The sequence below is a fragment of the Mus musculus genome, chromosome 3 (genome assembly GCF_000001635.26).
Source record: "Mus musculus strain C57BL/6J chromosome 3, GRCm38.p6 C57BL/6J".
Taxonomy (NCBI): Eukaryota; Metazoa; Chordata; class Mammalia; order Rodentia; family Muridae; genus Mus; species Mus musculus.
In genome coordinates, this window is record NC_000069.6 from 106,547,366 (window position 1) to 106,575,341 (window position 27,976).

At 38.7% G+C, this 27,976-nt stretch overlaps 2 protein-coding genes across 16 annotated transcripts in view; one reads left to right on the forward strand and one right to left on the reverse strand.

Annotated features, from left to right (window-relative positions):
- Cept1 (choline/ethanolaminephosphotransferase 1) overlaps positions 1-437 on the reverse strand; it is a 45,543-nt gene extending 45,106 nt beyond the window's left edge. For 5 of the 9 annotated variants that reach the window (XR_375610.3, XR_001783787.2, XR_003954431.1 and 2 more), the window contains exon 1: positions 315-405. The gene's annotated coding sequence lies outside the window, so the exon portion shown is untranslated. Of the gene's footprint in view, positions 1-10 lie in introns of all 9 variants that reach the window. The other 4 variants (NM_133869.4, NM_001293694.1, NM_001357818.1 and 1 more) reach the window with 3 other exon arrangements.
- On the forward strand, positions 433-27,976 carry Dram2 (DNA-damage regulated autophagy modulator 2). 7 transcript variants are annotated; one of them, NM_026013.3, is made up of 9 exons: positions 433-555; positions 4,791-4,915; positions 7,799-7,943; positions 14,384-14,451; positions 18,680-18,819; positions 23,328-23,505; positions 24,246-24,328; positions 25,608-25,700; positions 26,210-27,976. In NM_026013.3, exons 3-9 carry the CDS (start codon positions 7,813-7,815, stop codon positions 26,318-26,320), a joined length of 804 nt encoding a protein of 267 aa, NP_080289.1. In that variant the 5' UTR covers positions 433-555; positions 4,791-4,915; positions 7,799-7,812; the 3' UTR covers positions 26,321-27,976. The 7 variants fall into 7 exon arrangements, with proteins under 7 accessions (NP_080289.1, NP_001273915.1, NP_001273916.1 ...); NM_001286986.1 differs by having other exon boundaries at positions 7,802-7,943; NM_001286987.1 differs by lacking the exon at positions 4,791-4,915.

Below are 27,976 nucleotides of genomic sequence, written 5' to 3' on the forward strand. Positions count from 1 at the left end.
CTCGGCTCACCGGGGGTTAGCCTGGGGTGCTCCCTCCCACGACCACGGCTCGCATACCGCGCAGGCGCCCCTCCACCTCCGACTCCGGAGCCTTCGGGACTGGCCGTCGCCCCTCGCCGTGCCCACAACCCCGCGCGCGAGGCCACCCAGCGCCAGCAAGGACGGCGTTCCCCTTCAGCTAGTCCGTCCGCAGCTACCCAGTTCTGTCTAGCCCAGAGCCTCCGGCCCTCGCTCCGCTCCTCCCGGGACAAAACCGCCCCGCCACGTCCGCAACATCCCCGCCCCTTCCCTAGGCCGGGCCCCCGCAGCCTTACCCCGAACCCAACAAGCACAAGCCTAGAAATAGCAACTCCGACTCCAGGCGACTGAGTGACTGATAGGCGGCAGCACGTTCACGACACTTTCACGATTGCCGTAAAGAGGGGGGACTCAGAAAAGGTTGAGGCGCGCCTCCGAGCTACTCGGGAGCGCGCCCCGGGGCTCCGCCCAGGCTCCTACAGTGGGCCTGTTCTGCACTTTGAGGCTGGAGCTGGCTGGTCGGGGACAGGAAAGAAGGTGAGTGGGAGGGGGAAAAGTGCCTGGCCTGGCGCTCGGCAGGTTTTCTACTTGGGTGCTGTGTCGAAGTGTGGTTCGCAAGCCAAGAGCGAGGGCACAACGCGAGCCCCCTTGGTCCCACGGGCGCGCGAGCCACGCGAACCTCGGTAGCTTCACCTGGTTCCGTGAACTTCGTGACACCCACGACTAGAGTCGCGAGCCAGCTCCGGGAACCCACGAATCACGGGAGATGACAACTAGGCTGAGGTCTCCGCGTCCTACTTTTTCTCTTCTTTAGTACCTCTACCACCACTTCATCCCAAGCGATGCGTCGTGCCAAGCATGGTGTCCCTTATATTTTTCTGGTGCCAGGGACAGTGAAACTCTTGTACTACAAGACTTAGGAGTGTGTGTGCAAGGGGTTGCTTTTGTTGAATCAACTAAGGAAACCTTTGCCCTAATACCCTTTGTCATCCCTGTGCCCTTATTTCTACTTGGTTGGGGCTGAGGAAGTTCAAAACTGAGACCAGTGGTGACCTTGTGTTTACACAGAGCTCTGTCTCCACCCCATGATTGTGTTTCAAAGGGAGTGGTCCCTAGTTGAAAGGAAATCACAAGTCCTGGGAATCCTAACAGCTGCTTTCCTTTGTAAAGCACTGAGACAGGAATAAGTTTTCCAGCTTTCCCAATTTTAATTTACATACCGAATGCAACATTTTTTTAATCTATCGGGGCTGCGTTATCAAATTTTAATTTATTGGCAGTGAAACTAGATGCTTTGAGATTAGCCATTGGAAAATGTTACATTTGTCAAGAGGCCATATTAGAATTTAGGAAAATAGTCCTTGTTATGCTTTGTTTGTGGCCTGATATTTCTATTCGCCTCTGAAAAAAACCTGGGGCCACCTGTTCATTCACTTGGAACATCCAGAGTTTACACTTTTGTTATTCTTTAGTTATTACCACTTAGAAGAGACAACATTAAAAAGGTTCTTTTTATTACCAGTGGCTTTTAAATGCTTATGAAAATAAAAAATGTAACTGGATTTCTGACTCATGGAGCTTCAAAGTAAGCAGAGGAGATGGGTAAGAGATGCAAAAAAATTTGTTAAATATCCTTACTGTTGTGTGAAGTTTTCTTATATATTTTTAAGTCATCTTAAAGCTTTCTTTTTTGGTTCTGGAAATTGAACTTAAGGCCTCTTGTTTGCTATGCAAACACTCTTTAAAAGGGTTCTTGAATGCTTTGACCCATAAAATAGTTAAACATTACACTCGTAATCCTGTTGGTCTGAGACTGCTCTCACGTTTCCTTTTTGGAGGGGAAGGCACTGGACAGTTGTTAGTCTTCCATGTTACTCTTCCTGTCTACTTTGGTTTCTCACTTGTCTCCGAAAGACTCTTAACAATATTTTAAGCCCTGCCTTGCTTCTAAGCAGTCAGTTTAAACAGCTAGAATCTTCAAAGCCTAAACACATACAAGTATTTAATACCTCAAAAAAATTATATGCAGCCATGTATGGGTAGTTATGACTGCAATTTATGAATTGTTATAGTATTTTATACTTATATTTCACATAGAATACTACATCCCAGAAATTTGAAATTTGCCTGAAACTCAATAATTAGAAAGTGTTAATTATGGATTTTTTTAAAAAAAGATAACATCCAGGGGTTAGGGAAATGCTGTGCCAAACAATAAGAAAATTGACTTCCTACAATTAAAACTTTTTTTAAAAATTACCGCTGATAGATCACTATTATAAAAGATCTCAAGCATTAGGTCCTTAAAGGAAACATTTTGCTCACAGTGCTGCATTCTAGTGTTCAGGCCACAGACACTGTTGGTTCATTGGCTAGTATTTGTGTGCTGCTTAAAATCATGTGTTTGAAATGATAATGTATCATCTTTGTATATAGATTTCAGGATTTGAAAAGGGAACCGGTTTGGGCAGTTGTGAAAATTGACATTTTGAGAACAGTTTCTCTCTCACCTTATGAAAAGACCACCTTAGGAAGGAACCTAACATCTGTTATCTCAGTATTTGAATAAACCTCACTGAAACAGCTATTCTTTTAGATGGCTTAAAATATGTGAGATGGCTCAGCATGTGAGATATTTACTAGCAATGCTGATGGCCTGAGTTCATTTCCTGGGACACATGTAGTGGAAAGAGAAAACTGATTCCTGGGCATGTATACACCCACCTCTAACTCCACCCCAACCCCCATTCTACCCCTACCCCTATCCTTACCTCCCATACATATAAAACAAAAAATTGAATGTAATCTAAAAATATCAGATAATATTAAAGACTACTATTAACTGTATATCACCAGTATGTTAGGGTCTTTCCTTGCTGTCACTCTAACTTCTATAACAACTCTCTAGCAGAGTCTGCTGGACTTTTCCATGATAAAAACATGTCCCGTACTTTGTCTAGTTGCTAGCCACTAGCCTGGGTCTGAGCATTTGGATAGTGGTGACTACAATATAGGACTGAAATTTGAAATTTTATTATATATTAATTTAAATAACTGTACCTTTCTAGTAACTACTGTGTGGTACAACTTTTGACGATATTTGCATTTTTCAAAGGAAGAACTAGCTCAGATAAATTCTGAAGCTTGCCCAAGATCCCGCAGCTTTACTTTTAAGAAGATTTTGCGGAGGGGAATACTTGTTAATTTGGAAATGCAGATTGAATGGATGGAGGGGAAGAAAAGCAGTTCAACCAGGAATGGAGAATCTAAACAAGAATGGTTACACTATACAGTGAGTAGAAGGGAGGAAGGAATGACTTACAGAAATAGGACTGCCATCATTTGGTGGTAGCATGTGAGCATTGTGGGGAGAGAGCCTGCTCTGCAAGAGTTACTATAATGTCCAAGAATCTGAGGAAAATGATAATACCGCTTACTGAAATGAAAATCCAACCCATTACTGGAGTTAAGATGATTGGTGTCAGCTTTTTGTTTACTCAATAATTACTGAGTGAAAATGGGTGAGTTCCTGTGTTTGCAGTTGGTGAAGTAGCATCTCTCTCATTCAGTTCACTTACCTTCCTAAATGTTCATACTATAGAAGTGAAGAGCTGTGCAAATCCAGTTTTCTCAGGAACTGCTTACTTCTCCATGCAAAGAGCTTAGGAGTTGTTGTATGGAGAAGATAGTCTTTCTGCTGTGTGTCTGTCTGTCTGTGTGTGCATGTCTGTGTGTCTGTGTCTGAGTGTCTTTCTGTAAGTGCTGATGTATATGTATGCCTGTGGTTGTTGAGAACAGAGGAAATTATGTGTCATATACCTTTCCAAAAGATAGAATGCCTCAGTGGCCTGGAATTTGCAATGTAGAGGAGGCTGACTAGTGAACCTCAGGCATGCTCCTGTCTCTTCCTCCTCAGTGTTAGGGTTACAGGCACTCTGTCCCACCTGACTTTTATTTACATAGGCTCTGGGTTACACTGAACTATCCTTCCAGCCCTCTGCTGCATTTTGGATATTAAGGATTTAGAAGTAAAAAGCAGTAAAATGGAGAGGAGGCTCTCCTACTAGTAGTGGGATGAGCAGAATGTTTCAAGCATACCTTTTACCTAAACACCTAAATGCTGAATAGGTCATGTTAACTTTTTAAATGCCAAACACATTTTCTATGAAAGAAAGGGAAGTTCCTCACCCAGGCATGGTGGCTCGTGCCTGTAATCCAAGAATGTGGAGATAAGACAGGAGGATTTTAAGTTTGAGATACCTTAGACAGTAATATATTCTAGGCCAGCCATAACTGAATGGTAAAACCATATCTCAACCTTCCCTATCCTCCCAAAACAAAGAGAGTGAAGTCCTCAAAGCTGAAGTCAGACAAGGAACGAAAGCAAGAGGGATAGCCTAGCCGTTACCTTACCTTCTTTGGAAGCATTTGGCTTATAGCAAAAAACAAACCAGTGAAAGACGAGGAATGGAACTCTGCCTCCTACTAGAACAGGAAGGGAGGACTCATACCTTGATCTCCTGGTTATGTGTTCAAGAGAGTGTTTTTACAGTTTATGCAAAAAGTATCACAATTTCAGTGAGTAATATTTTCAAAAGCTAAAAAGCAAACATTTCCTCTTAATTATGTAGCTCATTTCCTCTGAACTACCTTTTCTCAAATGTCAGGATCTCAAGACTCTGTACACACTCCATGAATGGAGGGCTAGAAAAGTCTCTCCCTCTTAGCCAAGAGAGACCACTTAAATGTGTCTGTTTTCTCCACACGTCCAGGTGGTGGAAGATACCATCAGAAACTGGAATCTGTATGAAGTCTTCCATAACTGATTCAAGGTTCACACTCACAGTCTACATGCTCTGAGAAACTAGAAACCCGAATTAACCAGAAGTTCGCCCAGGTTAGTAAGTCAGTCATATTCTCTCCATCCGCCCCACCCCCACCCCCCTATATGTATGGATGCACCTGCAGGTTCCTGGTCAAATGTATCATGGTGCACATGTGAAGGTCAGAGAACTACTTATGGGAGTTAGTTCTTTCTTTCGCCATGTGGGTAAAACAGTTCTTTGGCATACATACGGTTTTGCCATTTATGAAAGATCATAGCAAATTTGAATGCCAATAAGGGAAATGTACTTTTCTAGTTATCCATTAAAGTTTAAACCACTGAATATTTGACACTCTGGGGTAGTGGTTCTCATCTTGAGTCTCAACCCTTTTGGGGTAAAAACACTCTTTCACAGGAGTCCCCTAAGGTCATTGGAAAACACAGATATTTACAGTATGATTCATAACAGTAGCAAAATTACAGTCATGAAGTAGCAATGAAAATAATTTTATGGATGGGGTCACCACAACATGAGGAACTGTATTAAAGGGTCACAGCATTAGGAAGGTTGAGAACTGCTGCTCTAGGTCAAGGAGCATCCTCTATGTTTCTCAGTGTTGATACATTGTATTTTATCCTTTTTATGCTGCATTGCATAAATATGTAGTATAAAGTGGAGAAGGTACATTTAAGACCATTTCATTTCCTAACTTTTTTTCCTAGTCCCAAATGATTAAATTGAAATCATTTAATGAGGTGTGTGTGTGTCTGTGTGATCAAATATTCTAACAATTCAATCAAGATATACTACTCTGATTCTTAATTAAACCATTATGCTTCTTAAAGAACAGAAAACATTGTATTAACACTAAAAATTGATCCCTACACACAATAGCTGGGAATCTGAGCTGAGGTGTTTCAGGCAGTGTTCAATGGTGCATGGTACAGAGTATACCTTGTATAATCAAAGCGAAGGTTGTACAGAAGTTATGCCAACACCCTCACCTATGTTTAGATTTGTTACACTGTTGAGTTTGGATTACTTTCTGATTGTATGTCCAGAAATAATTTTCTCTCCCTTTTATTCCTATTATTTTTCATAAACTCACATTCAGTTACATGAACCACAGTTTTAAAAGCTAGATTTTAGAATACTTTCAAATTTAATGATCAAACAAATACAAGCTCATATTTGGAAGCCATAAAACACATTCAAGGGGTCTGGGAGGGTAGTTCAGTTTGTAGAGTGCCTAGCGTGCAGATAGTCGTATTCTTCTGTCACTTTCAGTTCACTGAGGATCTCGGGGCCTAGACTGCTCCATTTTGTACCGTCCTTGTACTTATTACTCACAGGCAGGTCCAACAAGAAGTTCTTTTCCCTGTGTGAGGAAGTAAAGCAAAGATTCTTGAAATAGCAGAGCAGCTACGCCTCAGTCATGAGAACTCTGGTGTCATGCAAATATTCTTCTACTTCCCCTTTGCCATCAACATTGCCTTTTACAAGCTATCTATCTATCTATCTATCTATCTATCTATCTATCTATCATCTATCAACTCTCCATTGCTCTCAGGCTACCATAGTTTACACAGAGGAAGCCAGTGTAGTTGGCCTTTAGCAGCATGCTGTGCTTGTCATCTTGCTCCTGACTGTAGTGCTCCCAGTCATTGATCTGGATAAAGGAACTTAAACTGTGATCAGGGTTGACCCTGTGGTAGTCTCATTATGGTGATTTTCCTGCAGTTTTGCACTTTGAAGCCCTACATCTTTTGCTGTCTTTTCCCTACCATCTATAGTCACAACTCAAACTTTGTGGATCCTATCTTCTTGAAATGCTGATATGGCTTAGTTGGTAGATGGCTTATCTAATATACCAGAAGCCCTGGGTTTGATCTCAAAACCACATTAACCAGGTCTGGTGTGGTACACACCTGGAACCCCAACAGTTAAGGTGGCCAGCCTGGAATGCTTGAGACTTTGTTTCAAAGACTGACAGGAGAAAAACAGAGTGGGGGGGGGAGCAGGGAGGGGCCAGGGAGGGACAAAGGCAGGCCAGCTGAGACTGGGTTGGAAGAGTCACTCACTGACCTCAGGATTTCAAGGTTTTAGGATCATCTTGGCAGACAGAGTTTTTTAAAAAAAAAGAATCTGGTTCCAAACACCATGTTTCTTGTTTACCACAAGTCTGACCATGAAAATTATGGCTCTGCTGCTGAGTACACCACAAACTGACATCCCTACTTGCCCACTGTAGCTCAAAGGCCTCACGTTTCCCATCTAGACATCTCAATGCTGGCACTGATGCCAAGGATTACGGGTATCCTCCACCACATCTGTTGATCATCTGATTTGTGTCTTTTGAATTTTGAAGAAACTGCATTACAGAGACATGAAAATGTCAATCCTTTCATCATGTCTCAGTCTTTCCTTCTAAGGATGGAAGTTACACTGCCCAGCCAGCTCATCAGCATGTGAGATACTTGCCAGTCCAGAGAGTACAAAGATTGTGGTAGCTCCCCTTCCCCACCAGGAAACAGAAAACCACATTCACTGATCTGACAAATTGTAGATTGGGAATATTAGGGCCAAAAATCAGCGGTATTGGAACTATACGGATATTTTTATTAAATGAATGGTTACACCAAATCAGCTGTCCCATTGATTGACATTACTGTAATATAGACATGACTTAACTGGTATGAGTGTGTGTGTGTGTGTGTGTGTGTGTGTGTGTGTGTGTGTGTGTGCACGTATGTATGAAATGATAAGATAGAAAGCAAGTTTCTGGCCATGGCCTCTAAATGAGTCTTAGTTCTAAAAAGTGAAGCGGTGATACAGGGGTAGTGTGGGGAGGATGCTCAGAGGGTAAGGTTCCAAGTGCTGGCTGGGAGTGGGTGCCTAACACAGAGTGGAAAAACTTACCCGTTGTTGTTTCTCATTTGCTTTCTTTGCTTCAGAAGACCTGTCTGAAATGTGGTGGTTTCAGCAAGGCCTCAGTTTTCTTCCGTCGGCCCTTGTAATTTGGACATTTGCTACCTTCATATTCTCATATATCACTGCAATAACACTCCACCATGTTGACCCTGCATTGCCTTATATCAGGTCAGTGAAGTATATTGATCATATAAACGTAACCCCCACCTTCAGTGCTGGGGACTGAACACAGGCCCAGGTTAAGGGCTACTTTCCCCAGTTAGTCTTTAGGATTGATTCATAGTTTACATCAACTCTGGCATTTCAATTTTCATTTGAAAATTCAAGCTTTTAGACTGCTATCATAGCAAAGGAAATATAAAATAGAACTTGCAGTTGATTCCTTCAATGAAATAGAAAAATCTGGGGACTGTCAGGTAAGAATCAGTTAGTTAATAGGTTCTAAACTTTTAGTGTCTTATCTTCTAAATAAGTGCTTGAGCTTGCCTCAGAACCTGGAATTAGAATTAATTTTCTTGTAAATTAAAAAAAAATGCTGCAAACAATAGTAATGTTAGAAAAACATAGTAGTATTGGCAAATGTTATTAATGTATTATGTAACAAGGTAATGTTCTAAGTTTTCTTCATGCCGTAGGTAATTAAATCCTTGCATCATCCATGTGTAGAGAAATTTAGCCTCATTTAAGTAGTCAGGATCTGTAGTAATCTTTCTGTTGCTGTGATAGATATCTAAAATGTATATATCCTTATACATTGACTGTTCTGGCTCACGCTTGTAGTGGTTTCAGATCATGATTACTTGGCCCTATTGCCTTGAGCCTGGGATGAAGCATACAGGATGGCAGAAGTACATAGAGAACAAAGCATTCACCTCGTGACCTGAAAGCAAAAGCAAGCAAGGAGGAGGCCAGGGATTTGTAATTCCCTTTAAGTGTACTTACCCAATAACTTGAAGACCTCTTCCAGGCCTCACATCTTAAAGAGCCCACAACTACCTCTAATGCTTCCCTATAGGCTAAACATTCAATACATTCAGTATCTAAATCACAGAAGGAGTAAGGTCCTGGAACAGGATGTTATTTGCTCAGTGGTACAACTCAGTAAGTGGTGAACCAAGATTTGTACCTGCAGTTTTTCTCTAGGGACTGTGTTCTTACTCTCAATGACCTACTGGGTAGATATTTCTGACAAAACAAGTATCAACAGTTATATTTTTGAAATTTCAAAACTACCAACAATTTAATTATGGATAATCAGTCACATGTACTGTGTTCATAACCACTTTTAAACTTTATTTTTCTGAGTGTTTAGCCTGCACTGTATATGAACCACATGCATGTTTGGTCCCCTTGGAGAACGGATAAGAGCATCCAAGCCCCTGGAACTGGAGTTACAGAGGGTTGTAAGTTGCTGTCAGGTCCTTTGTAAGAGCATCAGGTGCTGTAACTGCCGAGCCATCTTTCCAACTTCCCCAGCCCCATCTCTTTCAACTACAGAAGCAGGAGTAATTATTCCAACAAACTTTGAACAAAACAATACTGCTTACAAATAGGAAGTCATTAGGGCTGACTCAGCCAGCCGTTGAGAATTTGCATCCAACCAATGGACAGAAGCTGCTGACTCCTGTGGTTGAATTAGGTGAAAGCCGGAAAAAGGTGAGGAAAAGAGCAACCTTGTAGGAGGACCAGCAGCCTCAATTAACCTGGAACCCCCAAGATCTCTCAGACATTGGACCACCAATAAGGCAGCATACACCAGCTGACGTAAGGCCCCCAACACATATACAGCAGAGGACTGTCCGGTCTGGATTCAGCCAGAGAAGATACACCTAAAACTCAAGAGACTTGAGGCCCCAGGGAGTTTAAAGGTGGGGTGGGGTGGGGCTGGGGCGGGGACATCCTCATGTAGGTGGGGAGGAGGTATGAGATGTGGGACAGTTGGAGGGTGGACTGGGAGGAGAATAAAATCTGAAGTTTAAATTAATTAATTAGTTATTAATTAATTAATTAGTAATAAATTAATTAATTGCTTCCTGTTGCTGAGGACCTATGTTTGGTTCCCACTGTCCAGAGTGGCTCTCAACTCCCTGTAACTCCAGATCCAGGAAACTTGATGCCTTCTTCTGGCCCACAGAGGCACACACACGTAGTCATACGTTAAAATTGAGCATATCTTTAAAAATAAAGTAGAAGTCCCTTCTTCACTCCTGAAGTTCATTCCTGCCTCTGAAGGTGATAGGCGATTTAATGGCTTTCTTTTTAAGAAATTGTTTTGTCATCTATGGTTTTAAAGGATTCTTTCTCCCTTTGTTTTTGTCACAGTTAATATATTTTACTTAGTAATTTTAAGTATTAAACATAATGAGTAATGCCCCCTACCCTCTGGCTATTAGAAGTAATGTTATAATAAAGACCACATCGTATAATTTTACATACTGTACTGGAATGTCAGTATAGTTCTCTATATGTGGTATTGCTGAATAGACAACAAGGTAAGACTTTTAATTTGATACTGCCAGATATGTTTATGCATTCACAAAAAGAATATGAAAAAACTAATAATTATAAATGGATTCTAAGATACTCAAATTTAAAAACATTTTTATAATGAAAGGGAAGCTAAATAGAGAGAGGAAAGTTACAAGAGCTATATAGGGGTAGGTAGGGCTACAGGTGGTAAAGACACCATCACTGAGCACAACGCAGCTGTCAGTCCCTGTGTTCTCATCTAAATGATTCTACCTGGAATAGAGGTGAAGCCTTTGAAGCACCGTCCTAGAGAGGGTGACCCAATTGCTTTTTTACTTTTGTCCTTGTCTAAATATAGCCTCTTTTATTTTGTGTTTGTTGCAATTGTTCGTTCCATTTCCTCATTTAGGACCCTTCTGATAGATAACCTTTCTAACACAGAAAATGGCAAACTTTTAAAAGGTGATAAACCAGAAGGTTTAGTTGAGCCATTAAAACTGTCAGATGACACTCTGACAAGTAAGTGTACTTCAGAAAGGGTATCATGTGGCTGTGGCTTCTATAATGGAGATACCACACAGAAGTCATGCACAAATAGGGGGCACTAAGAGATGTTTATAAACCCCCCCCCCAATTTTCTATGATTTTAAGTGTTCACTTCTGGCAATAATTTGACAAATGATCACCCTTGTATTAGAGAAATACAGAGCTCAAGGAGGCAGACAATTCCTTGTGTCTATAAGAAGGTGCATATTTTAGATTGATGTGACCAGTCAGCATTTTTATTTCCCCTCTGACAACTTGTCTTCTTGCATTGCAGAACTTTCTGTAACTTAGGAGTTACTAAGTGTCTTTTGAGTGTTTCAGTTCTCTGCTGGTCTCATCTGTGGTCTTTCCTGGCACTCTGGACACTTCCCCCCACCCCATCTCCTTCTGCTTTTATTTTTCTAATGATAAGCTTTTCTAATGATAACCCTGAAGATATTTAAATTGTAGTATTATACTTCTTTTAGGCTCATTTTTTTGATGTTCAAGATATATAAGTAGCTTCAACTAAATATGCTGCCAAAGGATTTTTCTTTTAGTTTGTAGGTGCTATCTAAAAAGTTACAGTCCCAAAGGATATAAAGAAATGTAAAATTCACTTCAAAACTGAATTTACAAGTAGTAGTGCTTCAGATGGGATACAAGCCATTGGGCTATAAGAAGATGCTCTGAACAAAAAAGGAAACAGTAAGTCCAGTGACAAGGAACCCACACAGTGGGAGAAAGTCTTTACCAGCTATATATCTGATAGAGGATTAATATCCAAAATATGTAAAGAACTCACAAAATAAACAGCCAAGAGTGATCCAATAAAAATAAGAAGTGGATCTGAACAGAATTCAAAAGAAGATGAAAAAGTGGCTAAAAAATATTTCAAAAGGTACTTAACATCCTTAGCAATTAGAGAAATGGAAATTAAAACTCCTTTGTGATTTCAACATATACCAGTCAGATCAACTGACAACAAATGCTAGCAGGCATCTGGAGAAAGGAGAACCCTCATTTACTGTTGATAGACTTGCAAGAGAATGCAGCTACTCTGGAAATCGGTGTTTATAATTCTTACGAAGCTAAACTACATCTATGTGACCCAGCTGTACATTTCCATGGATTATTTTTCAAATGTCTTGACATCCTCCTCAATATATATTTGCTTAACTATATTCACTGATTAGACTATTCACAATAACTAGGAAATTGAACCAACCTAATCTTCAATTGAGGAATGGATAACAAGATAATAATACAAATATTCTATAAAATATAATTAAGCTGTAATGAGATTATGAAATGTTCAAGTAAATGGATCGATCTGGAAAAGATTATATTGAGTTTGGTAACCCAGACCCTGAAAAAAGGCTGCATGTTCTCTCTCATTTGCAGTCCCTACCTCCAAACACTAAGGATGTTTGAAAAAGCCATACAGAATTATACTATTTCTTGTTTACCTGAGCTTACATATAATATATACATGTGTATGTATATACCAATATATAGTTTAAATGAAAATTTGACACTTGGGGTGGTAGAATTCTCCCTGCAACAGGCATAGAGAAACTAGCAAAAACCCAAGTTTTAGACATGACAATGTTCTTTTGTCTTGTTAGGTGAGGCTAAATGTACTAAAGGGAGTGCTAACCTCTTGGCAAGATCCCACCCAGCTAAATTTCCAATTTATGAAAAGGAATTAAAAGTTTAAGGCAGAATGTAGTAATACATGCCTGTACTGGCTAGTTTTGTGTCAACTTGACACAGCTGGAGTTATCACAGAAAAAGGAGCTTCAGTTGAGGAAATGCCTCCATGAGATCCAACTGTAAGGCATTTTCTCAATTAGTGATCAAGTGGGAAAGGCTCCTTGTGGGTGGGACCATCCCTGGGCTGGTAGTCTTGGGTTCTATAAGAGAGCAGGCTGAGCAAGACAGGGGAAGCAAGCCAGTAAAGAACATCTCTCCATGACCTCTGCATCAGCTCCTGCTTCCTGACCTGCTCGAGTTCCAGTCCTGACTTCCTTTGGTGATGAACAGCAATATGGAAGTATAAGCCAAATAAACCCTTTCCTCCCCAACTTGATTCTTGGTCATGATGTTTGTACAGGAATAGAAACCCTGACTCTCAGAATGCAGAAGCTGGCAGATCTTTGAGTTTGAGGTCAGCCTGATCTACAGAGGGACTTCCAGGACAGCCAAGCTTAGGCAGGGCAGGAAATCATCAGAACCAGGAAGCTGATGAAAATGTATTTGAAAAAGTAGAACAATATTCCAGCCCCAAAAAAGCAGCAGAATTGGGCAGCTTTGGCCATGTGGTTCAAGCTTTAGAGTCAAGGATATAAGAAAGGAGCTATGGAATCTTCCTCCTTGATTAAGGAAAGCCATTGAGGCCAGGTGTATGTTAGGGCTGTCCCTGCATGGAGCCCCAGAAGCCATGGTATGAAGCTTTGAAGGTGAAGACCGAATTGGCTTGGAGACCCTAAGATGTTGGAGATGCCAGAGCTGTTAACAGGGAGTGAAACTAGGCCAAGAGAAAACTTTTACAGTCAACAAAGCTGAAAGGAGTCATGGAGTTGCAGTGTGTGGAGTTTGCCCAGCTGGATTTCAGTCTCCTTTCAGGCTATTATGTCCTCATTATGTTCCTTTTCTTCCTTTGGAAAGGTATATCCTGTGCTGTTGTATGTGGGAATTATATGTTCTACTTTTTGATTTTGCAAGGGATTATAGTTAAGAGATTGGAGAGATCTCAGAAAAGACTTTGAACTTTGGACCTTTAAAGAATTTTGATATAGTAATAGACTATAGGGACATTTATAGTTGGACCAAATGCACTTTTCAATATGATATACTACAAGCTTGTGGGGCCCAGGGAGTGGAATGTGGTGGTTTGAGTGAAAATGGCCACCTTAGACTCAGGGAGTGGCATTGGTGGTCTTGTTAGAGGAAGTATGTCACTGGGAGTGAGCATTAAGACTTCAGAAGCTCAAGCCAGTCCAGTATCATTCTTTCTTCCTGCTGCCTGCCTGTTCTAGATGTAGAACTCTCAGCTCCTACCGTTATTGATAATGGACTAAAACTCTGAACTGTAAGTCAACCCCAATTAATTGTTTTCCTTTGTAAGAGTTGCCTTGGTAATGATATTTCATCACAGCAATAGAAACCCTAAGACAATAACTGATGAATGGTATTTGGTACATATTTTTAATGATCAATTGATGGACAGGTATTAATTGAAGTACAGGCAGTCACAGCGGGTACAAAGACACAAGAGCTATGAATGGGTCAGTGCTGCTTACAGAATATTCTGGTGAAGTTGATACACTGATATTATTATGGACTTTATTTTGGGTAAATGCACAGCATACTGTTAGCAAATCAAGGATAATCTCTTTTAAGTTAGTTTTTGTTGATTTCTGAGGAAATGAAAAGATCTGATATGACAAGAAAGAGGTAGGCAAATATTTATAAACTCAAATTATGTTCTCTTGCTCGCTCTCTCTCTCTTTCTCTCTCTCTCTCTTAAAGAATAAAGGGCTTTAAAGTAATTCCTGTTATGATAGGGTATCTGGTGTAAGAACCCTATATACTTTCTCTTTGTCTTTCAGCGACACAGGGACAATACCTCCTGAAAGATGCCTCTTTGGAGTAATGCTAAATATCGCTGCAGTTTTAGGTAAGTAATAGAATGAAGAGTCAAATTGCTGATTTCTTCTTTAAATACTGTATCACTACTTATTTTCTAGTTAAACTTGAGAATATGTTGTTATTAAATTATTGATTATAATATGTTCCTAAAAGAAGAAAAGGAAAAAGAAAGAAAGAAAACTCTTGGTTATATTGCTGCCTTCCAAGGGGGCACAGTGGGGAGAAGCTCAAGTAGAAATGCCATTTATAGAAATACACTTTGAAGAAATATTTTTATGGCTATAATAGACTTCTTATCTAAACCTAAGTTGCAAGGTCAACCAAACATTCCTTGAAACCTTAGGTAGATTTCTTAAGCAATTAATATGATATCACAACTTGAAGCTAAAACTTACTACAACTAAATTCTTTCATTATAAATAGTTTAAAAGTTTAAGAGTAGAAATGGAATTGTGTTTTCATTTTTGGTTAATAATCTGCATGATTATTATCATGCTGCAGAACTTACCATACTGTATTATGTTCAAGTTCCTGTCTTGTGTGTGAGCCTGACTTTTGTTAGTTTAATAAAATATTTAATAAAAAATTAAATATGATCCCTTAAAATACTTTGATTCATCAATTCAATACAAACTATTTGCTTGCATGAAAAGAGAAACTGGGGCTAGCAAGATGGCTCCAGAAGTAATAATTCTTGCTTACTGAGCCAGAAGACCTTGAATTTAATCCCCAGAACCCATACTGGGAAGAGAACCAGCTCCCAAAGGCTGGTTAGTGACTTACACACACTCCCCCCTTCTCTCTCTTCCCTCCCTCCCTCCCTCCCTCCCTCCCTCTCTCTCTCTCTCTCTCACACACACATAAATAATTCATAGTAAATGTAAAAGAACATTGAAAAACTAGAAATTAGAAAAAAATAATTTATAAACTTGTTTTCTATTTACACTCTTCATGTCTACGCAACACAAATTTGTCATTTTTATTAAACTTCTAAGTTGTATGGTCGTAACGCTTCAGTAGAAAGTTGGAATTGGCCCTTCCTTGAAAGATGAATCTGTAAAGCAGAATCTGGTTTCTTTTTTTTAATTATTTTTATTAAATATTTTCTTTATATACATTTCAAATTTCGAATGCTATCCCGAAAGTTCGCCATACCCTACCCCCCCCCGCCACTCCCCTACCCACTCACTCCCACTTCTTGGCCCTGGCGTTCCCCTGTACTGATACCTATAAAGTTTGCAAGACCAATGGGCCTCTCTTCCCAGTGATGGCCGACTAGGCCATCTTCTGATACATATGCAGCTAAAGACACGAGCTCCGGGGTACTGGTTAGTTCATCTTGTTATTCCACCTATAGGGTTGCAGATCCCTTTAGCTCCTTGAGTACTTTCTCTAGCTCTTCCATTGGGGGCCCTGTGATCCATCCAATAGCTGACTGTGAGTGTCTACTTCTGTGTTTGCTAGGCCCCGGCATAGTCTCACAAGAGACAGCTATATCAGGGTCCTTTCAGCAAAATTTTGCTACTGTATACAATGGTGTCAGCATTTGGAGGCTGATTATGGGATGGATCCCCGGGTATGGCAGTCTCTAGATGGTCCATCCTTTTGTCTCTGCTTCAAACTTTGTCTTTGTAACTCCTTCCATGGGTGTTTTGTTCCCAATTCTAAGGAGGGGCACAGTGTCCACACTTTGATCTTCGTTCTTCTGGAGTTTGATGTGTTTCGTAAATTGTATCTTATATCTTGGGTATTCTAAGTTTCTGGGCTAATATCCACTTATCAGTGAGTACATATCATGTGAGTTCTTTTGTGATTGGGTTACCTCATTCAGGATGATGCCCTCCAGGTCCATCCATTTGCCTAGGAATTTCATAAATTCATTCTTTTTAATAGCTGAATAGTACTCCATTGTATAAATGTACCACATTTTCTGTATCCATCCCTCTGTTGAGGGGCATATGTGTTCTTTCCAGCTTCTGGCTATTATAAATAAGGCTGCTATGAACATAGTGGAGTATGTGTCCTTCTTACTGGTTGGAACATCTTCTGGATATATGCCCAGGAGAGGTATTGAGGGATCCTCCGGTAGTACTATGTCCAATTTTCTGAGGAACCACCAGACTGATTTCCAGAGTGGTTGTACAAGCTTGCAATCCCACCAACAATGGAGGAGTGTTCCTGTTTCTCCACATCCTTGCCAGCATCTGCTGTCACCTGAATTTTTGATCTTAGCCATTCTGACTTGTGTGAGGTAGAATCTCAGGGTTGTTTTGATTTGCATTTCCCTGATGATTAAGGATGCTGAACATTTTTTCAGGTGCTTCTCAGCCATTTGGTATTCCTCAGGTGAGAATTCTTTGTTTAGCTCTGAGCCCCATTTTTTAATGGGGTTATTTGATTTTCTGGAGTCCACCTTTGACAAAATCCAACACCCATTCATGATAAAAGTCTTGGAAAGATCAGGAATTCGAGGCCCATACCTAAACATGATAAAAGCAATCTACAGCAAACCAGTAGCCAACATCAAAGTAAATGGTGAGAAGCTGGAAGCAATCCCACTAAAATCAGGGACTAGACAAGGCTGCCCACTTTCTCCCTACCTATTCAACATAGTACTTGAAGTCCTAGACAGAGCAATTCAACAACAAAAGGAAATCAAGGGGATACAAATTGGAAAGGAAGAAGTCAAAATATCACGTTTTGCGGATGATATGATAGTATATATAAGTGACCCTAAAAATTCCACCAGAGAACTCCTAAACCTGATCAACAGCTTCAGTGAAGTAGCTGGATATAAAATTAACTCAAACAAGTCAATGGCCTTTCTCTACACAAAGGATAAACAGGCTGAGAAAGAAATTAGAGAAACAACACCCTTCACAATAGTCACAAATAATATAAAATACCTTGGCATGACTCTAAGGAAGTGAAAGATCTGTATGATAAGAACTTCAAGTCTCTGAAGAAAGATATTAAAGAAGATCTCAGAAGTTGGAAAGATCTCCCATGCTTATGTATTGGCAGGATCAATATAGTAAAAATGGCTATCTTGCCAAAAGCAATCTACAGATTCAATGCAATCCCCATCAAAATTCCAAATCAAGTCTTCAATGAATTCGAAAGGGCAATCTGCAAATTCATCTGGAATAACAAGAAAACCTAGGATAGCAAAAACTCTTGTCAAGGATAAAAGAACTTCTGGTGGAATCACCATGCCTGACCTAAAGCTGTACTACAGAGCAGTTGTGATAAAAACTGCATGGTACTGGTATAACAACATACAAGTAGACCAGTGGAATAGAATTGAAGACCCAGAAATGAACCCACACACCTATGGTCATTTGATCTTTGACTAGGAAAGTGGAAAAGACAGCATTTTCAACAAATGGTGCTGTCACAACTGGCAATTATCATGTAGAAGAATGCAAATTGATCTATTCCTATATCCTTGAACTAAGGTCAAATGTAAGTGGATCAAGGACCTCCACATCAAACCACAGACACTCAAACTTATAGAGGAGAAAGTGGGGAAAAGCCTTGAAGATATGGACACAGGGGAAAAATTCCTGAATAGAACAGCAATGGCTTGTGCTGTAAGATCGAGAATTGACAAATGGGACCTCATAAAATTGCAAAGCTTCTGTAAGGCAAAAGACACTGTCAATAAGACGAAAAGGCCACCAACAGATTGGGAAAGGATCTTTACCTATCCTAAATCAGTTAGGGGACTAATATCCAATATATGTAAGGATCTGGTTTCTTTTGTAATTGACTGCTGTATGTGCTAGCCTACTGTGGTAACATGAAATAAAACAACGCAAGAACGAGGAGGTAAGATTTTGTTGGTCTTTCCTATTGGCCCATCCAGATTCTACTGTTGACTTTGATGCTGATCCTAAAAATATTGTGGGTTTATTCTAATAAAAGTATCATGAGAGCTTTCTTCAGAAGACATCAAAATTATTTTGTAAGTTTTATACTAAGTAGTTGTAGAAATGAGAATCATGGAAAGTAAGTGGCTTACTCTGCCAAACAGGGATTCAAGTAGTTCTGTGGTGGGACCGTAAAACAATTCTTTAAAATCTATAGGTTTTTTTTTTTATTTTGTTCTTTTTTTTTTTTTTTGCATTCAACATTAATGTTAAAAAGACAGTTTGTGTTTCTGGGTAGTGACTGACCTTTGTGAACACTTCACAGACAGGTTATTCTTGTGGTTACTCATTACTTCGTTGTTTTGTCAAATTCTCTCTTCCCAGGCATTGCTACCATGTATGTTCGTTACAAGCAAGTTCATGCACTGAACCCTGAAGAGAACCTTATCATCAAATTAAACAAGGCTGGCCTTGTACTTGGGATACTGAGTTGTTTAGGACTTTCCCTTGTGGCAAATTTCCAGGTTTGTTTTTTAACCCAGTGAAGGTATCTGTCTGCAATGTTTCGGTATCTGTAGAAAAGTAAGTAGAAAGCTGAGGTCCCCAGTCACATGCAGATCCTGTCTCTGCAGCCTGCAGAACTCAGCTGTATCATCTGAGCCATATGGAAACAGCTGCGTTTACTATTAGAAAAATTCATATTTGGTGATCTAAATAAACATAAATCATAAGAAGTGTTTCTCAGATACTCAGAACAGGTACTTACAGACTTCATTATATACTTAATTGGAGGTTACTTCAAGATCAGACAGAACTGATATGCAGAATAAGTAATAGATTGTAGATCTAAACTTTATTTTGTTTGTTATATTCCTGATGAATCATAATTATTTATGTTGTGTTCTTGTTTGTAATCAGGGATTCCTGTACCTGTGGTAGGATGGGAGGATCTGCTCCTTTTCCAGCTCTTTCTTTAAAACCCATAAAGGCCGGCCACCATCTATCTCTCTCATGCTTTAGGGCACAAATGTCTTCTTGATCCTGCTGTCTAACACAGCAAAAAAGATACAAAAATCACACCTCTTTCTTAAAATTGTAACCTATTTGAAAATTATTATTAAGTAGCATTTATTAAAAAATGGTTAGAAAAACTTTCTTGAAGACAGTTTTTATAGCTAAAGGGATGCCTGCTACAGGATTATTTTAGTAAGGAAGAGAAATTGTTCTCAAATTTGAAAAAGATTATGTATAGCCAAAAAACAGAGTAGGGCTCAGTGGATGAAAAACTCCTAATAGAAAACAGGACAGATAAGAAGTTATACTGGCTGTTATCTAAGATATTTAGGTTGATTTAGGCAGGATTCTTTCTGAAGCTAGACAATGTGGAGATGAACCTTGAACCCCAGAAATCAGGCCCCATTGGCAAGAGCTCAGAGAAACCTAACTAGAGTTTGGTCAAGGAGAATGCCTTGCTCACCCAGCAGTCAATTATCATTGAACTAATTTTTATTTGCTAGAAGTGTGCAATGGGAGTTGTCAGGATGACTGAAAAAAAAAAAAGGTAGTTTTGCTGGGCACTCATGTCAAGAAACTCCATGACCTTTTGCTATGGAGAAAGAACAAAAACTGTGCAGGACACCTAATTAGCTGTGAATATTATAAATTGAACTCTGCTTTCTCTGGTCAGTTTCTATATTTCAGTATTAAAAATGATACAGATAATTTTAGGAGATAGATAAAGATTCTTTGCTATATTGCATACTACTTAGTGCATGCAAGCTCTCATGCTAGGAATTTTGAGAGACATTGAAGGTGCTAAAAAGATTGGAAAATAACTCTTATATGGTCCTTATTTGGGCTATGGGAAAGCCCAATAGTTATAATCATATGTTATTTGAAACTTTAACTTAATGTTCACTGAATACCTTTGTACAGTGGGTATATAATATTCAACAAAATGAATGATGGGAAGTAAGGGTCCTCAGTGCCACTTAGAAAAATGTTTCCCGTGTGGGAGAGTTATCCTGCAGGAGGTTTGGAAGGGTTAGTAAGTAGGAAGATATGGGTTACCTTTCTATGGTTGACATTTGAAGATATCAGTAATTGGATAGCTTCAAGAAGAAACAATCTTTCAAAGGCAAAAATATTCCCTTCCATGCTCGCCTACACTGCTGGCTGGTCCAGACCTTTTGTAAATCATCATAAGGGTCCTTAGTAACCTTAAGCTTTTTTCCTAGTATCTAAAATTATGAAACAAGATATAATAATAAGCTGCAGATTTGTTTTAATATCTAGTTTATTTATAAAAAAATAAAACTGATAGCTACGCATGTATATTGTTAACTTTTTAAATTGAAAATAGTTTTCTGATAACAATTTCCCCTCCCTCATCTTTTCCTAGGTCTTCCCCACTCCTCTACCCTTCCAGCTATCTAACTCTACACCTTCTTTCTCTCTTTAAAAAACAAACAGGCCAATAATAATTTCTAAAAAATAGAAAGAACAAAGGAACCAAAATAAAACCACCAACAAACAGAACAAACAAAAAGTAGGAAAAACACAAAACATATGCACACACAAATTAAATACAGAAAAACCATTTAAACACAAAATTGGGAACAAAAGGTTAAAAATGCCCAAACAAAGCATTATGGGACAAAAAAAAATCACCAAAAATACCATTGAGTTTGTTTTGTGTTGCTCATCTATTGCCGAATAAAAGGTTTGTTCTTAAATGTGCTTTGTATACCCTGCAGAGATTCCATTGGAGAAACGTTTTTCTTTGTGAGAAGTTGTTAAGTTCAGATAGCTTTTTGGTTAGGGATGGGGGCTCATGTCCACTTTTACTCTCAGTGCTGGAACCTCATCTGGCTTGGACCTGGCCAGGTCCCAGGAATGCTGCCAGTTTCTGTGAGTTCATACATGTGTCAGTTCAGTTGTGTCTAGAAAGCACTGTTTCCTTGATGTCTTCATCTCCTCTGGTTCTTACACTCTTTTCTTCCTCTTTGACCTAACTCCCTGAACCCTGAGGGAAGGAGTTTGATGAAGTCATCCCATTTAGGACTTAGTGTTCCAAGGTTTCTTACTCTCTGCATAATAATTTCCATCTCCTGTAGGAGGAAGCTTCTCTGATTATAACTGAGTGAGACCCTAACCTATGAATATAGCCCAATGTCATTAAAAGTCATTTTATTGCTATGTCCCTTTGGTAGAACAATAGTAGTTGGTTTTTCCCTAGGTCTATGACCTATCCCAGGTTCTTGGCCACTCCAGCAAGGTCAGGCATGGGTTCCATCTCATAATCAGTTAGTGGTTGGTTACTCCTACAACTTTTGTACCACTGTTGAACCAGCATATCTTGCAGGCAGATGACCATTGTAGAATGAATAGTTTGCAATTGGGTTAGTGTACTGCAGAATACACCCTCCTGTTCCATGAACACTAGTCAGTGGGGGGAAAGGCTCTAGTTAAGCAACAGCATGGCTTCTCCATGTTCAGTGAGATTTGTAGGTGTTGTCTTCAGCAAAAGGGCCTTACCATCAGTTTGTAGAGAGCAAACAGTAGCTTTGACAAGATCCCGAGTTGCTTAGAGGTTCTTGTGGGACCCCTTTGACCAGCAGCTCAATTAGATGTAACCTGTTCCTGGCACTGTAAGTTTTGCTTGATGATAACAGATGTCTTCTTGTGGCTTTATATCCCCCTGTTACTTGATCCTGTTTAACTTATTTAATAAGTGTATATAGTTTAAGAAGCTTCTACTCCCATGGGTTTCCATAAGACCCCTCAAATAACTGTGAGTGATACCTGTCTATCCTTACCCTCCTCTTTTCCTTCCCATTTCCATTTAATTTTATAGGCCTCTATTTCAAGTTTCAATATTTTCCCTCTACTCTTTATTTTATACTTTTACTATAAGAGTTTTGCTAAGGAACTATATAGTGGCATTGATTGGGCTATGCCTATATTTAGTTTTATCAGATTCAAGCAACTAGCCTACCTTCTCTTCTCTCCTCTTCCCTCCTTCCCCCTCTCCCCTCCTCCCTCCCCTCCCCTCCCCTTCCTTCCCCTCTTCTCTCTCTCTCTCTCTCTCTCTCTCTCTCTCTCTCTCTCTCTCTCTCTCTCTCTCTCTCTCTCTGTGAAAAGAGAAACTGGTACCTCTGAAAAATCAAAATCTCTGATTTCTGTACATTGAGAATCAACTGTTGCAGTTAACAGAGAGATAGCAAATCAACTGGGTTTGTAGATTGTACAGCTGATTCAAAATGAGAAAACTGAACCCTGCCTTTCCTTTGTTCTCTTAGTCATTATAATCCTCCTGTGCCAAATATTCCTTTTCTACCAAAGGAAATACAAACACCCCCCAAAAACAAAACAAACAAAAAACAGTGATTCAACCAAAATTTGGTTTTAAACACTGATTGTAGAAATTTGAGATTACTGGTTGTCTCTTTTAATCAGATGTAACATTATAATGTTAGAAATGAAATGCAAGTAAATAAGGACAACATCATAACTTATAATAATGTCTGTGGATCAATGCAATCTATTAATGATCCCTGTGGCATAATTAATACCTAAATAGTGCCATGAAGACCTTAAATTACATTTAAACTATCTTCTTCTGGTTCCAGATCTCTGCTCGTTAACCTTCTTCCTCGTGTTTATTATTACCACTATTACTATGGGATGTCCTTATTTCTGAGGTTTATTATTTATTTTTGTGTGCCTTTACTAGAATATAAACCTAAGTGTCTATTTCATTCATTCACATATTAATGACTTTAAAAACTGCCTGACACCTAACAGAGCCCAATCAAAATGTTAAATAAATGAAACTGTATCTACACTTGTTATTATTTTTATTGTTGGCAAATAAATTCATCTGGTTTCACTGTAATCTTCCTGTGCTTTGGGGAAGTAATTTGTGAATCTCCACTTAGCCCTAATGAATTATCTGGCTTGTGCTTTTAAATGATATACTGTCAATGTGTTCTTTGTTTTGCTCATTGACTGACTTTTTTCTGCTCCTCAGAAATCAACACTATTTATTGTACATGTGTGTGGAGCTGTCCTTGCCTTTAGTATGGGCTCATTTTACATGTTTGTTCAGACAATCCTTTCCTACCAAATGCAGCCCAAAATTCACAGCAAACAAGTCTTCTGGGTCCGACTACTGTTGGTTATCTGGTGTGGAGTAAGTGCACTTAGCAGTATCCTTTGTTGTGAAGTGTTGTTTACTATTGAAAAAGAATAGAATAACAAAACAAGTGAGTGCAGTTTGGGGCAATGTAAGAACCATTTTTTAATTGTTATATACATACACACACACACACATGTATTTTATCTACACTTATGTAAATGTACCATGTGTATACCTGGTGGCCACTGCTAACAGGAGAGGGTATCATACCATGGAATTCAACGTGGGTGCTGGGAACTAAATCTAGGTCGTCTGCAAGAGCAACATGTGCTCTTAACTGCTGAGGCACTGCTTCAGCTCCCCTAGTCTCTTTAAAGTCACCCTCGATTAAAGGACACTGTTCATAAAATTCAGACTGAAATTAAGTAACTGAGCTAGGAGCAAAGATACCTTTATAGTCATACTTCAGAAAAAGCAAGGAAGAATTATTATGCTCACTACAAAAAATTATTCTGCGGAAATTTATGGTAAAGCAACTAATTTTTAAGTAAAGAGGAAAGGACATGATGTAAACCATTTCCTTGTTACTCTGGATAGATCTTTAATTTTAGGACTGCCTATGACATTAATTCTTAAAAAAAAAAAAAAAAAAAAAAAAGGATTGGACCATAGTAATAAGTAATAAAAGCTAGCCTTTAAAGTTAGCCTTTAAAATGTTTTTTTTTGTTGTTGTTGTTGATGTTGTTGTTGTTACAAAGTACAAGTTTAAACCTTCAGATCTCTAAGAGTCTTCCTTGACTTTTTTTATAGTGATGACTTGCTCATCAATTTTGTACAGTAGTGATTTTGGTCCTGATGTAGTACAGAAACTACACTGGAACCCGGAGGACAAAGTAAGAGCTTGAGGTCTATAAAATGTATAACCGTGTGTGTGTGTGTGTGTGTGTGTGTGTGTGTGTGTGTGTGTGTTTGTGTGTGTGTGTGTGTGTGTGTGTGTGTGTAATTATTTTAAAGGTTTATTTTCATTTTAAATGTATCATCACTGCGTGTATCTGTGTCATGTGTACATGGATGCCTGCAAAGGCCAGAAGAGTGCATTGAATCCCTTGGAGCTATATTAACAGGTAGGAACAAACTGCCCAACATGGAAACTGGGAACTAAACCTGGTTCCTCTGGAAAAGCAGCAAACACTGTTAACGATTTAACTATCTCTTCATACCCTACATAATTAATGTTGTAAATTAGTATACAAACTCTAAAAATAGCTGTAGAGAGAATATCTTGTGTACTGTATGGATGTATCATCTGTCAATTAAAAAGCCTATGGCCTGTGGCTTAGGTAGGAAATAGAGGTGGAACATCAGGGGAGGGAAAGGATTATGAGATAGAGCCAGACACAGAAGATAGGCCTGGAATGATATAAGAAGACAGACGCATGGAACCTGAGCACAGGTAACCATCCATGTAGCAGAATGGAGGTTAAAATAAACAGGTTATGATCAAGTCAGAGTAGACCATAGCTATATGGCGAAGGCATTTGTAAATATATTTTGAATCCTAGTCTTATTCTTTGAGCATGGGGCTAGGAGAAAGAACCAGGGCCTAACTTTAACAAATAGTCATTATGAAAGTTTATTAGGAGTATTCTTGAGCTTCCTAGTGTCATTTTATGAATTTTATTCAGATGCGTGTGTGTGTGTGTGTGTGTGTGTGTGTGTGTGTGTGTGTATGTATGTATGTATGTATGTATATGTATGTATGTGTGTAGGTAGGTGGGAGTATTTTTTTATTTCACTCAGTAGTCTAACTGACCTTAAATTTGTGATCTTCCTTCAGCCTTTTAAGGAAGGATGACAGATGTTGGTTTATGAATCTTATGGCTGGAGGGGGGTGGTGGTGATGTGACTTCTTGGTTGTAGAGTGCAAGTTCTGTTTTGTCTTGGTTATTTAGTGGAAATTATATTTGTTGTAAGTGAAACAAAGACATCTACTATGGGTCAGGAGGGACTCCTAGTAGCTACTGCAATTCTCAAGACATGTTCAAAATTCAAGGAATAATTTTAGAAGGAAGATTGGCCTATAAGAATTTGATGTTGCTAATTTAAAAACTAACATCTATTATTTGACTAGGATGTAACCCAGTGGCCTTTGTTTTTTCTCTTGGACTTCAGGGCTATGTGCTTCACCTGGTTACTACGGCAGCAGAATGGTCCATGTCATTTTCCTTTTTTGGATTTTTCCTTACTTATATTCGTGATTTTCAGGTAATAATTTTAATTCTGTTCAGTAGAACTTCCTTCATATAGAATAACAGAATATTTCATTGACAATCTCCCTGTTCATTTTGAAAATTAGCATTTTAAAATCTGGCACCAAAGAATGTGATATAAGAGTAACTTCTGGTAAAATTATTCCTGGGTTTGAGGAAGTTGTGTGCTGCAAGTAAGCTTCCCCCTTGATAATGTAGTTGCAAAGCATATCTGAAGAAATTCTATAATTTATGTTTATTCACCTAGACCCAGCCCTAACACATGGCTTTACGGGAAAAAAAAAAAAAAAGAACTACAAAAGAAAAATAGGAAACTTAGTGAGGCAAGAACGTGTTTTTTTCCATTTCCCTGGGTGCTCAGGATGGTGCCTGTGGCAGAGACTTCCTGTTCCCCATCTGATCATTTTGTTTTTCTGACTACATAAGGGTTCCTGTGACACACAGTGAAGAGATAGTCTCTCAGAAGGGCAAAACTTTTCTATATAATTTTCTTTTCTGTTCCAGAAAATTACTTTGCGGGTGGAAGCCAATTTACATGGATTAACCCTCTATGACACTGTTCCTTGCCCTGTTAACAATGAAAGAACACCACTGCTTTCCAGAGATTTTCAGTAACTGGATATAAGTCTTCTGTGATGATTGTGATTCTCAGGGACTGGGAAAAGATGCACAAAAGTTGCTTATTATACTGTGAAAATTTGAATCAATTAATCAAGGCTGACAGTGACACTAATGAAACATGATATCAGGAAAAATGTAATAAGCCATCTGGTAAGTTTTCTTAAAGGATGTTGTTAAGAAGTCCATCTAAAAACATGTCTAGACTTTTTTATATCCAGAAAATAAAACCAAAGGATAATATCATTGTAGTGTTTGCTACTTTATCAATGAAAGCCTGAAGTACACCGAGTAGTCTCTATACTTGGCCTTAAACATATTATTTTAAAAGTATCTTTTGTTAGGAGTACTTTTATGAGAGACATTTTCCATGGCACACCGTAATCAGCATTGGTAACCAAATCATTTGGAATCACGGCTTAAAACTGAAGTTTTATTATATTAATACATTTCTTACAGTACTTAAAAATGTGTTGCTGTTGTTGTTGTTGTTATTGTTGTTGTTGAATCTTTTCTGTAAATAGGAGCCTGCCTGAAATAATCTGAGTTCTTTGATGGCTTAAATTTTGCCTCTCTGCACCCCCAAACAAACACAAAATCAATGGGTATTTATTCTGGCCACATGAATATTAACAGATCTATCATATATGCTTATAATAATTTCATCAAGTCTGGTCTCTGAGATTAGAATTTTTAATTACCAGTAAAAGAGAGAGATTATTTGCAAATTTGCTACCATTTTGTTCTTTATAAAATAAAGGTTACAGCTGATGACATTGTTCAGTAGTGTAAATTACTTGCTGCTAACCCTGACTATCTGAGTTCAATATGTAGGATCCACATAGTCAAAAGAAAGAAAAGTTATCCTTTGGCCTTGACCTCCATATGCAAATACACATACACAATAACTAAATGTGATAATAGAAATAAACATTAATGTTCCTAAATAAGGTTGCAAAGTCTGTAAACAAAAGGATATGATTATTAACATAAAAATTACATTATAGTTATAATCTTTGATTTTTCATTTAGAGAAATTTATACTTAGTAGTAAGATTAGTTTTGATCATATATTTAGTCTTTTTATTGGAATGTGATCCTTTTGAAACCTAAATCTGAAGAAGAGACTGAAATCCAAAATAAAATTCTGAATCTTTTTCTCTTGTCATGAAAATGATTGTAAAGTTTCAATTTAGATCTCTGTGTAGATAAAGGATGGTTATACAGGATGGTTTCTAAATGCCTACTAGGATTAAAAAGAAGGAACTGTCCGGGCGTTGGTAGTGCACGCCTTTAATCCCAGCACTTGGGAGGCAGAGGCAAGCGGATTTCTGAGTTCGAGGCCAACCTGGTCTACAGAATGAGTTCCAGGACAGCCAGGGCTATACAGAGAAACCCTGTCTCAAAAAACAAACAAAAAAAAAAAAAAAGAAGAAGAAGAAGAAGGAAGTGTTGACCTAAATAATATCCAGGGTCAAATTAGTTTGTAAAGTAATCCTTGATGAATACTAACATAATTTATATTTTTAGAAGAAATAGGGCTGAAACCAGAAGAAAAGATGGTAAGGAAAAGTTTAAAATATATCAAGAAGGAATTTAAGGAAAACTGTTTAAATGATGGAGATGTAGACTTCAGTTATAAGTTGTTGAATC

Excerpts from the sequence above, each read along its gene's own strand:
- Dram2 (NM_026013.3), top strand. The coding sequence starts at position 7,813 with ATGTGGTGGTTTCAGCAAGGCCTCAGTTTTCTTCCGTCGGCCCTTGTA. Across the intron at positions 14,452-18,679 it reads AAATATCGCTGCAGTTTTAG|GCATTGCTACCATGTATGTT; the intron begins GTAAGTAATAGA and ends CTCTCTTCCCAG. Across the intron at positions 25,701-26,209 it reads CTTATATTCGTGATTTTCAG|AAAATTACTTTGCGGGTGGA; the intron begins GTAATAATTTTA and ends TTTCTGTTCCAG.